This window comes from Epinephelus fuscoguttatus, linkage group LG23, assembly GCF_011397635.1.
Source record: "Epinephelus fuscoguttatus linkage group LG23, E.fuscoguttatus.final_Chr_v1".
NCBI lineage: Eukaryota > Metazoa > Chordata > Actinopteri > Perciformes > Serranidae > Epinephelus > Epinephelus fuscoguttatus.
This window is the reverse complement of record NC_064774.1, coordinates 18684789-18699104: the sequence shown is the minus strand read 5'-3', so window position 1 is coordinate 18699104 and position 14316 is coordinate 18684789. Positions and strand designations below refer to the sequence as shown.

General features: G+C 43.0%; 2 protein-coding genes across 4 annotated transcripts in view; one reads left to right on the top strand and one right to left on the bottom strand.

The window, feature by feature from the left end:
• Positions 1-13258, top strand: part of shroom4 (shroom family member 4) — a 123506-nt gene extending 110248 nt beyond the window's left edge. For 2 of the 3 annotated variants that reach the window (XM_049569279.1, XM_049569278.1), the window contains 8 exons: positions 737-798; positions 2615-3517; positions 3652-4311; positions 6702-6831; positions 7002-7103; positions 8112-8282; positions 8430-8572; positions 10022-13258. In XM_049569279.1, coding sequence (XP_049425236.1) covers positions 737-798; positions 2615-3517; positions 3652-4311; positions 6702-6831; positions 7002-7103; positions 8112-8282; positions 8430-8572; positions 10022-10178 — 2328 coding nt within the window. In that variant the 3' untranslated portion in view covers positions 10179-13258. The remainder of the gene's footprint in view (positions 1-736; positions 799-2614; positions 3518-3651; positions 4312-6701; positions 6832-7001; positions 7104-8111; positions 8283-8429; positions 8573-10021) is intronic. The other variant, XM_049569280.1, reaches the window with a different exon arrangement.
• Positions 1-14316, bottom strand: part of rps4x (ribosomal protein S4 X-linked) — a 569691-nt gene that overhangs the window by 243030 nt on the left and 312345 nt on the right. The gene's annotated exons all lie outside the window — the stretch shown is intronic.

Below are 14316 nucleotides of genomic sequence, written 5' to 3'. Positions count from 1 at the left end.
TTTGGGAGTTATAACGAACTTTAAAATGTTTTTCCAGATGAATTCCCTCCATAGATCTGAGCTTGAAGTGGTAGATCGTGTCCTTCATATGTTTGACCATTAATCTATGGTTAACGTTATGTTAGCATCTTTCTCCCGCCATAATTTAATGTACAGTGTGGACAGACACTTTTTTTAATTGTAAAGATGAATAAATCCTGGAAATCACCGATTCAACAGGCTGAATTGGCAAAAAAAAAGGCCAACTAGTGCCGATGAGGGCCAAACGGTGTGGGACAAGAGTGGCAGACACTCACCAACAGCCCAACTTTAAGCAACGGCCAACTGTCGCTTAGTGTGTCAGGGCAGAATGTGAAATGATTACTTAAATAACGTTTCTTGTTTCTCATGTTGGGGTTCGGCCTGTATGCAGTGTTCCTGTGTTCTCATAGCGATGTAAAACACGTTGACATTCTTTCAGATGGATGTGTGTTGTGTATTGATAACTCATTTTAGATACATGTGATAAAATGTGTTTTGAAAAAGTGATTTAAGCTGAAATAATTTGATAGCTTACCAGGCAGGTTTTTGACAAAAGAAAACACCTCCACCCAGATTAACCTTATCACCAGTGAAGTATACGGCAGGGTGGAGTAACACACCCACTTCCCTCCAGCAGCAGCATGTGCTGACCAACACATTGAAGCCTTCCTTCATTCTTTCTGTGTTATTAACCGCCTCAAAATGTCTTCCACAGACGTATCCCGCCCGGCAACAGGAAGCGACCAAGCTCAACAGGAACTACAGCCTGACTGAGAGGTGAGCCACTTCCTGTAGTGACCACATAAACCAAACACAGACAGGTACATTAAAACAAGCTGTAACTCTTTCTCGGACGTGATTGTCTTCGATATATCTGATTCCTCGCTCCTGACTGTCATGGTGGACACACACTTGCGCCATCTCTGATTCTCTCTCAGCATGTCTCTTGAGACTTTAGGTGGGGTCGGCCCATTGTGCACTGACGGGGGCGGAAATCCCACTCAGTCATGCCTGGCTGTGATTTGACTATAATGAGCTCTAAGTGTGCAGAGCAATCATCCGTGCTTAAAATGTGCCCATAATGATATGTGGTTGGCTGATGATTTCTGTATGTTAGGATGTGAGGGGAGAGTGGGGGGGATTTAGGACATGCATGACTTATAAAAAGGCCTCCGCTCATATTTGACCTGAGACAGAAACAGTTCAGAGAGTCTGGAATGTAAAAAGGAAACATTTACTGTAATTTAACCACTCTCTCTGACTGACTGTTTTTGTATGTGGAAATATCTGTCACACATCCTTCAATGCACCCAGCTTTTCACATTGAGTGATGGGATCTTGCATGAACACATGATTTCCTGTAAAATCTAGATTAGTTTTGTTTTTTAGATGGGAATTTGTGTTGGGGTTTTTTCAGTACACCACTCATAATTTTAAATAAAGTGATGACAGGTTTGAAGTAGATTGCGTTTGTTGCAATCAACCACACAGTCCCAATATAACATTTTTTAAATTTTAGTAGATAACTTTATTTTTGATTGTTCCTTATTTCGTCATGAATTTTTTAAGGATGAATTCACATCTTGGGATACTTAGTGGGAAAGTAAAGATCAATACCACTCTCATGTCAGGATGTAGTTAGCTTAGCAGAAATACACAACATGGACAAAACGGCTAACTTGGCTTCATCCATAATGAAAAATACACCAACTACCAAACTAAGAAATAGTTACACCCCATAACTATGATAAAAAATAACAACCTCAACCCACAAACTGTCGTTCTGTTTGTCTTTATGCTTGGGCTGGGCATCATTTAAAGACATTACAGCAACAGTACCCTTAAAGTGACACCAATACAAGTGGTTTGATTTGGTAGCATCTCGGCACGTGGAACGGCCAGCTCCATCAAATACACAGCACTCGACTTTACCACACCACATACTGTAAGGGTTGTAGCTGCTGCTGCAGGAGTGGGAGCTCCGCGCTTAAGACAGTTGGCGACAGTAAACCTGGCCTTACACACAGAGTGACAGGGCTAACTGTCATGGGTGTGTCGACAGAGTCAAGCTGTTTTGGTGTCGGTGTGAGTTTGTTGGGACCGTTTAGCTGCTCTGCTAGCTCATGCTAACTGGGCACACGTTGAACTGATGATTCGCCAGGAAGAGAGCAGCTCTGGAGATGGCAGCAACAGAAAGTTTGCCAATCCAGCAGAGAGTTGGGACTGTACGGGATTAGAACCCTGGTTTAAAAAGGATTTAATGCAGGTATAGATTGACTGGAGGAGTTACGACACTACATGGCAGTGAGTTATTTCAGTTGATATCTTAAAGGTATCAAGTACCGATACTGAGCCCTACTTTATGCTAAGCTAGGCTAACCATCCCATGACTCTAGCCCCATACTTTACACACAAACATGAGTGAGGGAGTGTGCAAGTGGTATTATTAATCTTGTGTCTCTCTCTGAACAAAAGCAAACAAATGTTTAACTGTCCCTTTAAAGTGTTTCTTTCATGTTCTTTAATGTACTCTGTTTGTTGACAAAGAAATATAATTTCTTCATCCTCTGTCATTCCCATCTTTACATCACAGGGACTACTCCAGCTGGAGACGGGAGTCCAGACCTCCAGAGAGCACTAATCAGTATCATCAGCACCATCAGGGTCGATGGGTCCACAGACAGGGTGACGTGGGCCACAATGATCGCAACGGATACGCGTTCGCTCCCCCGCCAGCTCCTCTGTCACTCCGAGGACGAGCCATGTCTGAAAATGACCTTCGCTTTGACAGCAGCCACCGCTGGTCGCCGTCGATCTCTGTGGCAACCAGCCAGACCCTGAGCGAGGTGGAGGAAGGAGCGGGTGGCGTCAGGGGAGGAGAAGCTGCCAGCACTGCGCGGCCAAACAGGAAGAAGACGCCGCCTCCACCAAGACCGCCGCCCCCGAAGTGGGAGCAGTTCCACCGCAGGCGTGCCTCTCACCACACCCTGTTCTCCTCCTCTACATCTCCTCACTCCATCACTCCCTCCTTCGACACCGCAGAGGGACGCTATTCCAGTCAATTGTCCTCATGTGGCCCTTCAGCTGAAACATCCAGGCCAAGATCCTACAGTCTTCCTCCAGAGAGGCAGGAAGTGATGGAGGGCTGCCCTCGCTGCAGCTGCAGCCAAAATCAGGAATATTTCCACGCCTCATCCAATCACAGTCAACCACAAATGCAGGAACACCCCTTCTCTCATGCTCCGTCCAATCAGAGTCAACCACAAATGCAGGAACACCCCATCTCCCATGCTCCATCCAATCAGAATCAGGTTCAATTGCAGGACCGGGCCTTTACTGTTGCTCCGCCCAGTCCTATGTTCTCCAGGAGGGCCTTCAGACCAGTGGCTCCGCCCCAGAAAGAGAGGGACCTGAGGGGCTCGTATGGACAGCAGGAGAGGGTGGAGGCGTCTCTGCCTCCGCCTCCACTGCCACCAAAAGCGAACAGCATGAGCAGGTGAGCTGGGTAAAGTCGAAGATGGTGTTAAGATACTTGAGTGCCATGAATTAAAAATGTCCAAGTGAATTGTCCGAATGATGTGTACTAGTTTCTTATTTTTGCGTTAATTAAGTTTATTTGTGTCTTTGCAGTTTATCTGAGATGAGCGTCAGCCCCGACCGGGACAGAGTAATAGTAAAACCTCACAAACAACAGCCCAACACAAGACCAGGAGTCGAGTGGGAGAGAACCCCATCTCCCAAACCTCATAGCGACTCAACCCTGCCACCTGTTCTAGAAAACGGAGGTGTTGGTGGTGTTTTACCTCCTGAATCCTACTTCTCCATCGACTACAAGCAGCAGCAGCTTCATATGAACAGAGGCTTTCAGAGCATCGATCCCCAGAAGATCCCCGAACCAGGCACAGAATCAGAGACGACCCTCAGCCCAAGTCCTGTGCACAGCCTGGACGCAGACCTGGACGTCCCCATGGAAACAGACATCGATGATTTCCATGAGGATGTTTCAGCAATGGACGAGCCGATCACCAGCGAGCTCCCTTGCTTCGCGCTGCCGGTTATGGTCCTGGAGACGGACATTGACATCTTACCAGAGTCCACCGAGGCCTCGCCGTCGAGCAGGACGAGGGCGGAGAGCAGCTCCTTGGAGGAGGAGCTGGAGACCGGGGAGAGCAGCAGAGAGAGGCTGAGCCTGGAGGAGCTCTTCCCCACGAGCAGTGAGGGAGAGTCGGGCAGAGAGAGCTGGAGAGGGGCCTACCAAAGCACAGAGCACAACACCGACAGCTTGGATAGGTAACAAGAGAGAGGCTTAAATCTGAGTGGTGGAATGTGTGTGTGTGTGTGTGTGTGTGTGTGTGTATGTGTGTGTGTGTCGTGCATTAATTACACAGACCATTTGATTTGTACAAGACCTAACTGTTCTTGTCACTAAGCTCATTCCCGGTTTCCCACAACCTTTCCAGAGCACCTTGCTGCGGCCAGCTTTCTCTCTGCTCTCCCTCTTTCGTTTACAAATGGTTTGCTTTTGCCAACACAGGTGCCAGCTGGGTAATTGTTGCCACATAACACGACATAAAGACAAGTCCTCAAAAGGGAGTTTGTAGATAAAAGAAAAATGTTTGAGAAAGTGAATTTAGGCAGCTTTTTGTGAACATCTAAATGTGGTGAACCACATCAAAAGATGTAATTTTATTCTATCAGCACAGATCTTTGAGATATAGTTAAACTTAATTTCATAATATGAATGAGAACATTTTTGCCAGTATCAATACACAGTATATGCTTGAATGGCAGATGCATGCAAAATGAGATTTAAAACAAGAAAAAGCCACATTTCCTGAATTAAATCTAAAGTGTGCTGAAAATTGTTGGTGCAAATATTGTTCAGGAGTACAAATTGAAGCTGAAGCTCTTGAAGGATTTGTTGTCAGTTAAAGTGTAACATGGAAAGGAGCTGAAGTGTTGGTTGAAGCCTCTTTAAGGCATGTAAACAATTGAGTCGTCGGTTTACATGCAAGCACGGAAAATAGCTGAATCAACAGTAGAGTAGAAGCTGAAGACAGTTGAAGTGTCAGCTGACATGTGGTAGATACAAGCAGCTGAAATATCAGTCAAGCCTCAGTTTTGGGGGGCTTTTTTCCTTTATTTGGTTGGACAGTCTAAATGTTAAAGGGGGAGAAAGAGGGGAGATGACATGTAGCAGGGGCCGCAGGCTGGAATTCAGCCGTCCCTTGGGTGTCAGATTTGTACTTGTAAGCATTAAAAGGGAATAAAGTGTAGGAGTTGAAGTGTTACTTGAGTTATTGAAGTTTTTAGTGTTGGTTGAACTACAGAAATTTAAGTTAAATTTCAGTTGTCTAAGGCCCTGATCAGACAGAAAGCGTTTCAGCAGCTGGAGGCGCCTTTTTTAATTGTTTTTGATGAGAATTGCTTGTGGTTTTTGTGTTGTGATGCGCCTCGTGTTTCTGCGCTCTAGGTGCCTGGTGTCTTTGCTGGAGTGCCCTGAACTCCTCAGTTGAAAAAACTTCAACTCAGAGCAGAAAAACGCCCCATCTTTTTTCACCATTGTCCAATCGGATGATTTGAGAGGCGAGCCTTCTGTAGTAGTCACAACAACAAGTTCACAGTTGGTAAACAATGGAGGAGAAACTGGTGGTAGTGGTTGCTGGATACCCAGAGCTATATAGCCCTACGATAGACAGCAGGTTGTCAAACTGCCCCTGAGTCATCCTAAAATATGCCTGGAAACTGCCGTCATGGAGGAGAAGCTCCTGGACCAACTGGTGATACTCTCCATGACCCACCCTGTTTTTTAGGGTCTCATGTACCCACACAGATCTCTGTTTCCCTGTGCCCAACAAACTGTTTACTGACAGCCTCTCACCCTCAACCAGAGCTACAGCAAGTACCCTCTGCCTCAACATTTCAGGAACTAGATACTAATTACTGTCAAATAAAATAAACGGTAGATTGATTACACTGGAAGGTTAGTGTGAGGATGTGATGGGGTTGTTGCCACACTCTCTGTGTGATCGGGGGCTTAGTGATAATCAGAGTGTCTGAAACACTAACCCCAAACATGATTATTACAGTACTTTATTATTATTTATAGGCCATATTGTCCAACTGAGATGAAATATTTACAAAAATTAAATACAATACAAAAGAAAAAACAGATACCAAAACAAAGAACACGCATTAAACTGGATTATGCATGTATGACACAAATACATAAACATAGAAAAAATGTTTTAATGAAGTTCAGATTTACAATTGCAACATATAATTAGTTCCATGTTCAGCTGGTCTTTATAATAACACAACTGTCCTGCAGTCTGGAAGCCATTAAACACCTATTGTTCTTGGTATCAGGTAGATTTAAATTATGTCATATTCTTAACAGTTTTCCAGTCTTCTGGGTTTCCTGTTAGTCTTTCATTTCTGGTGTCATCTGCTACAGTTTCAACTTCTCATCTTATTTCTGTTGCTTTATTTGCTTGTTTGAAGTCAAGATGTTTTCCAGATGACCCCTTGTTTTTCTTCTGCCTCACTTAGCCCACATAATTGATTGCGTTTCTTATTTATGTACTTTTCTAATCACTGTATTTACGACCCTGTCTGTTTTATCGCTTCGCCTGTGTGTTTTATCTCTGCGTAAATAAACCAAACTCTCTCCCTCTCAGGCGGTCCGGTGCGAGCTCCAGCTGCTCGTCCTATTACAGCACGTCAGCAGCCAAAGCTCAGCTCCTGTCGCAGATGAAGGACTTCACTGATAACAGGGAGAGGGACGAGGATGACGAGCTGACCTACAAGGTAACACCTGCAGCTACTGTCTTGCTACTTCACTATTAATGTAGTGCAATCGGTATTTTTAGTACTTTCCAGCCCAAATAAACACGATGATGACGTGAAGCTGACAGACATGTGTTGCCTGTTATTTTCATTTTGAGGTTATTTAAACAATTCCTCACTCTGTCACGCAGAAACAGCTGATGGAGAGCCTCCGCAAGAAGCTGGGAGTGCTGAGAGAAGCTCAGAGGGGACTGCAGGAGGACATCAGAGCCAACTCACAGCTGGGAGAGGAGGTGGGGGGAAACTTTATTTGACTACTTCATTAGAGCTGGAACTTAAAGTAATTTTATTATAGATAAACCAGCTGATCATCTTTTGATTTAACAGTCCAAAACCCCCAAAATATTCACTTTACAATGACAATAAACAGAGAACAGCATCAACTCTATATCTGAGAAACTGAAACTGGTGAATGTTCGACATTATTGTTTGATAAATAACTTAAATATTTATTTTATTATCAAAATTGTTGTGTTAAAGTGCAGTAATTTGCTTCCTTGCTCAGCCATGGATTCAAAATGGCCACTTCAAGCACTCGCTCATGTATTTCCTTTTTCGCTTTTGCAATTTTTTTCTAAGTGAATATATAAAGATGTAAAAATGTATAAGTAGAGAAAAATGTCCATGAAATCAGATACTTTTGTAGAGCACGAGCCATGTTGCCTTACTATTGATGTGGAAAAACTTGGACTCTTAGCAATCTTTGTCTTGATGATTTATAAAATAAACTCAGTGAGCCTGTGTTGATGTTACTTCTGTAGCACAAATCTGACATCAGAGAAGACCTTTGGCACAGCACATGTGACATACCAAATACTTTAAGTACAGAACAATCATATCAGCCTTCTACAGTGTCTGTCCCACATCATTCAGATCCTCATATCATCAAAGGAGTCAGGACAAGTGTGTGTGTTCAACAAGGTCGACCTTTATCTTCCAGACAAGCAGGCGTCTCTCAAAATAAAACATGCCAAGTGTGAAGGGCATCGATGTGTCTAAGGCCAACTATTTGTCAGTGCACAATTAAAACATTTATATGAGACACAGAATCAGCATGTCTTTAGGATCAAAATGTCCCTTAGAACAATCTATGTGCCAAATTAAACCACATTCTTGACATTGAGGGATTGAAGACAAAGAAAGATACCCAGGTGCTGAAGGACTTCGATCGGGATCAGAATTGCACTGTTTTTCCTTGAGCTCAGTCGTCTCTAGCTGTGTGCCACCGTCTGTGTCCTCAGGTGGAGAGCATGGTGGTGGCGGTGTGTAAGCCCAACGAGGTGGACAAGTTCCGCATGTTCATCGGCGATCTGGACAAGGTGGTCAGCCTGCTGCTGTCGTTGTCTGGGAGGCTGCTGAGAGTGGACACCACGCTGGATACACTGGACCCCGAGACGGAGCACCACGAGAGGGTGAGGAGAGAAAAAGGAAGGGCAGTGGGGTGTGGGCGTGTATTCATAATCAGCTGGGTTAAACACAGCTTTTAAATGCATGATGAATCTGTATTTTAACAGCAGTTACACGTCTGAGCTTCATCTCTGTGTACCTCTGTCCTCTAGCTCCCCCTGCTGGAGAAGAAGCGTCAGCTCATGAGGCAGCTGTCTGAAGCTCAGGACCTGAAGGACCACGTCGACCGCAGAGAGCAGGTCGTTAGCCGGGTGCTGGCCCGCTGCCTCTCCCCTGAGCAGCACAGAGACTACAGGTACAATAATTAACCATCCACTGTCTTTGAGTACACCTCAGCAGTATAACACACAAGAAATAAAGGCTGATGAAGGTTATGTGACTCCAAACTTTTTGAAAGATGTAAAATATATTTGCTGTAGTAGCATTTTATATTCATCTTTGGGTTCTAGTCTGTGAGATATGTGTTTCTGGAAAAAGCAACAGGAGAGGCCGAGACAGATTTATTACAACAAAGACAATAACATCAGAGCTGGTGTTTTCTGGCCACGGAATTTAGAAATTCTAAAAAAAAAAAATAAATTGAGTGTTGGTGATTTAGGTCACAGGTAACCTTAAGTGCTATATCATTGGACATGACATTTCACCTCTCATTCAAGATGCTTCTTCAGTTCTATTGGACCGAGTAGTGAATAGCTGTTCTAGATGCTCATCTAAGCCCCGTTTCCACCGAGCAGTACAGTACAGTTCAGTTGGGTATGCTTTTTTTCTGTTTCCACCGTGAAAAGTCGTGGATGGTGCCAATGGAACTGTTCCATACCGTCCCCATTTTTGGTCCTCCTCTGTTGGGGTACCTAGCACACAGGTCTAGTACTAAAAGGTGGAGCAGTGAACACTGATTGGTCAGTAGCAGACAACAACCCCGCCACATTTAAGGGCACTGTTTGTGGTGGCAACACTAGGGTCTAGGTACCATGTCTGAAGGGTTACTTTTGGTTCCAAAGGTACCATACTGAAAGTGTTTAATGGAAACAGGGCTCTAGAAGCCATCCACATCAACCTGGAACGACCATCATTAAACAGACAAGGTGGCCTACGGCACCACTTATCACCCACCTACAATGCAGTCTTGGGATCCCTTCCCAGACAATCTAACACCCATTCACATCTGGACCCATCTAACCCTAACAACACATACGACGGCCAGGTGGGCCAACGATTCCCATTAACAACTCTGTAAGAGTTCACACCCACATACTTTAAAGCCTGCGACTCCGCACCAGTCCGATAGAACTGAAGAAGCCTTTTGGATTAGAGATGAAACATCTTCAAGAAACTCAAGCAAGTTCTGTTGCCTATGATATAGCATTTAGGATTACCATGACCTGGATGACTGAGAATCTCCACCAACAGGTAACATTAACCAGAACATGAATTATCAAACCCGTAAACGCTGCTTTTTTAAAGTCACTTCCTAGCAAACATTGTTAAGAACTGACTTTGGTGAGTTCATAGTTACAACAGACATGATAACATTCAACACAGCACATAAATAAAACATATTAAAATTCACAAAAAGACATAAACATAAAGGATAAGCCAACAATGTACTTTAAAGTGACAAAGGTTTACAGTTCAAGACTCAAATAGTTCACTGATTTATTCACATATGACACACCCTAAACTTGCACAGTGACCCCTACTGTGGACATTTTTTTAATGTTTATGTCTGTTTTTCCTTTTGTAGCCACTTTGTGAAGATGAAGGCCGCCCTGCTGGTGGAGCAGAGGCAGCTGGAGGACAAGATCCGGCTGGGAGAGGAGCAGCTGAGGGGGCTGAGGGAGAGCCTGGGGCTGGGGCTGGGAATCGGTATGGGAATGTCGATGGGATATGGACACTATTGAGGAAAAATAAATGAAGAAATGAAGAAGCTGGGGCGTGTAGACATATTAAGTAAGTTTCAAGACAAAAAGACACAGAAGCAAAAGGATTGTGACAAAATGAAGACGTGATTTAAAAGAAACAGTGTAGATGTTTAAAGGAGTAGTTTGACATTTTGGGACTTTCTTGCCACATGTGAGACAAAAGGTCAACAGCAGTCTCTTGTCTGCCAGCACCTCTTAAACTCACTGTTCAACGCATTCTATCTTGTCTTCTGGGGGGGTAAATGGCTGAAAGTCTTTGTGCTCTGCAAAGCAAAACATCTCCCAGTTGTAGCTTCATATTTAGTGTTGCAAAATGTCAAACTGTTCCTTTAAGGATCAGCAGAGGTGTAGATCCAGAACGTTCCAGAGCCAAACCAACAGCTATAACAGCTCAAATACCCTTGAAAGTTTATCGGTAACACATATTGTCGGCCAAGACCAAACAGGAAGTAGGAGCCAGAGGTGTCAACAAGATGAAAGACTGGACTTTGGTGCTACAGCACAGGAAGAAACGACAAAGGAGAAGAAGAAAATTGAGCATGGCCTTGAGGAAACATCCAACCAGAGACTTGAGACATCTTAAAATACAACAAGCACATATCAATAACTCATCCCCAGAACTGTGATCAGAGAGCCGAGAGAACGTTGATGGTCAGAAAAGAGAATAAATTGATTGGGACTTCACTGAAACACAAGTTCGTGAACGGAGAATGAAAGAAAAGGATGTTTTTTCCTAAATTCACCACATAAAAGAGTGAAACAGGAGCAAGGATTCAAATTGAGGTTGTTACGTCACTTGTCAAACATACTAAGAAAAGAAAAGAATGTAAAATAAACACATTTAGTCTCTGACGTTATACCCTCTGCTTCACATACTGTATGTGCCTGAAACATGTACTGTAAACTGTACTAACGTCACTACACTTATTCTAACACTACTTTGCCAAAGACATTTTCTCTTTGATGAATGTGTCACTGAGACGCTGCTTGTTTTTTTGTTGTCTTTTGTATTTAAATCTCCCGGTTCAGAGAATCGAAGGAGACTTTTTTTATTCGGTGCTTCACACTAAGAAACTGTGTTTCCGTTAGCAACGCTAAAGTCAGCGCTCTGACTTGCAGCATTATTAACTGCCATCGGGAAGTACGCTTCTCTTTTTGTATTCATCTTCGTTGCTGGCTGACGCCTGCATTCAGCAACACGTAATATACTGTATTATCTCCCGTAGTATCGTCATATCACTTTGTATTCCCATTACTGTAACATGTTTTACTGTGTGGAGTTTGAGACTCCACCGATTCGTTATACTGTCACGTGATAATTGTACAGTGTTTATAATGTATACGTGTATATAGTGATGTGTTTTTTTTGTTTTTTTTTTTTAAATGACTGGAATTGGTTGTAAAAATTGGTTGTACAAGAGAAGACCAGGAAGAGTTGACGTTTACTGTATATTTTGATGGGGAGGAGTTCGGTTTATCCCGAAACCAGAGTTGCAGTTTTTGTCGTTAGCTTGCGCAAGCATTTGGTGTCATTTTTCATCCCTTATTCTGACTCCTGCTAGTCCAAGTTCATGTTTAAGTCGTATATTTAGCATTTACTGGAGACTGAACACTTGTTTCATTTGCTTTTTTGTTCAGAGTTAGATGAGAAGATTGACCTAACTTTGATGTTTATATGGTCTCTGGCTACGGCCAGCAGCTAGTTAGCTTAGCTTATCACAAGTACTGCTAACAGGGAAGCAGCTAGCCTTGTTCCGTCCAAAGGCAATAAAATCTGCCTTATAAATGCACAAATGAGATATAACGTCTTAATTGGCGAGCTTTAGCGGTACATTACGAGGTACATTAGCAGTTTCCTTCTGTTTTCAGTCTTCATGCTAAGCTAAGCTAACCGACCGCTGGATTTAGCTTCATATTTACCACACAGATATGAGAGTGGTGTCAGTTTTCTCATCTAAATCCCAACAGGAGAGCAAATAAATGTATTGCCCAAAATGTCAAACTATTCATTTAAAACTTGAGAATATTTTTTGTAGTTTAAAGTTCAAAAATCTTTCTAATGTCCAATTTGTGATTTGTGCTGTTGCCAAAGTCTCCGGAACTTTGACAGGAGAGCCCGTCTGAGTAAATCAAATAAATAAAAAACAAAAACTGCAGCTCCATTAGAGATGGGAGGGATTTGGAAGATGACACGTGTATATTTTGGCTGTTGAAAGGCGGACTCGCTGAAGTTAAAGTGAAAACACAAACACCTGTATCAGTTTTACTGGTTAAGCAAATCTACAGCTTGAAGTTTATTAAAAGTCACAGTTTGACACTTAGTTCTTGCTCCTTTCCTGCTGTTTTAATACCACACAACTCTGAACTTCACACATATGTGTCCTGTTTTGTACATATTCCATGTATTCTTGTACCATAACAGCCAATTTCTAAATCGACTGGAACCTTATTGACTTGACAGGAGAGGAAAGTGAGTTGCTTGTTGAGAGTATATTTCTTCTGTTCATGTTTTCCTATGTAATTTTGATTTATTACAAACCCCTCTTTTGTAAAATGCATTACAGAGTTTGTAACTGCAAAAACACTCACGTGAGGAAAAAAAAGTACCATAAATAATAATAATAGTATTTTAAACTAGCTTAACGTCTCCTGTTGTGATTTATGTCTGCCCCGGGTGAACAGCCTCTTTGTGCCGCTCCAGTGTCCAGTGCTGAAATGAATTCCCTTCTGGGGGGAAACTGTTGTTTGAATGTGGTGGGACGGTTAAGTAAATATGGCCGAGGGCAAATGGAGGTTGACGGGTGATAAGTGGAGTGCTGGAGCTGGAGTCGTTCAGCGGACCCTGTGGGAGCTGGAGAGATGTGCCGAAGAGACTCGTTGAAGGGAAGTTAGTGCTCGGGCTGTGAAATGAGCTCATTAAAACATATGGATGATGCTGTGGTGTGGGGGACCAGTCAGCAGGAGGCCAGGGAGCCATTTAAACCCTCAAACCAAGGGACTGAATTAAGTGGAAGTGCTACAGCAATAAAGAAAAATGTAAAAAGCTCAGGAATGCACATTTAGTTTGAACTTTATAGTCTCATTATTAGAGACATTTTAATTTCTAGTTTTTTATAGGAAAAAATGGAAACTACAACATAAAGTGTACAGCAGTCGTTAAATGAGACACAGCACGGTCGAGCCTCTGTGACCGATGTAACTTTGTAATAAAAATTCAAGAATCAAAAAATAAGTAAAAAGTATTGCTAGAAAAAGTTGTGCAACAACGGTCACAAGACTAAAAACAACTTTCAGAACCTCAGTACCTTTAAAAACAGTGCCTCCATCAGAGCAACATTGTCCTTTTGTTCACAAGTTCAACTTTCTTTATTGTCATTATATAAAAACAAAAATATAAAAACAGGTCCGCACACCAGAAACTGCTCCTTTTGGAACTTTTAATCGAACCACCACATGTGACGTTTCGGGCACCAGCCCTTCATCAGACAATAAAGGCCTATTAAAAGAGTTTTGTGTGTGTATTCGTCTGTCCACAGCTAATCCTGCAAACTACTGGACCTGTCAACCTAATATTTAGAGTGCACTTTTATGACTGTGCTCATGGACCTCATGTTTGTGGTCATTCATAATTGTTGAGAAATCTGTTTTACTGTTTTTAACGGCTGGCTCCTCACTTCTCTTAACTGGCCACTAGGGTAAGTTTTCCAGAAATCAGCTCAGCTAAAAACAACAAGCCTGACACTTTGTTGCGAGACACATTTTGGCCTTCCTTGTGGCTGAAAAACTGACATCCGTTGAAATGTTTAGTCTCATTTTAAACCGCAGCATCTTCAGTTTAATCCCATACCTGATATATTAGGATCCACTAAAACCTTAACCGCTTATCCTGTAGGGGTCACGGCCATCTGACATCGGGTGAGAGGCAGGGTACACCCTGGACAGGTCACCAGACTATCGCCGGACAGACACATGGAGACAGACAACCATTCACACTCACATTCACACCTACGGCCAATTTAGAGTCACCAATTAACCTGCATGTCTTTGGACTGTGGGAGGAAGCTGGAGTACCTGGAGAAAACCCACGCTGACACAGTGAGAACATGCAAACTCCACA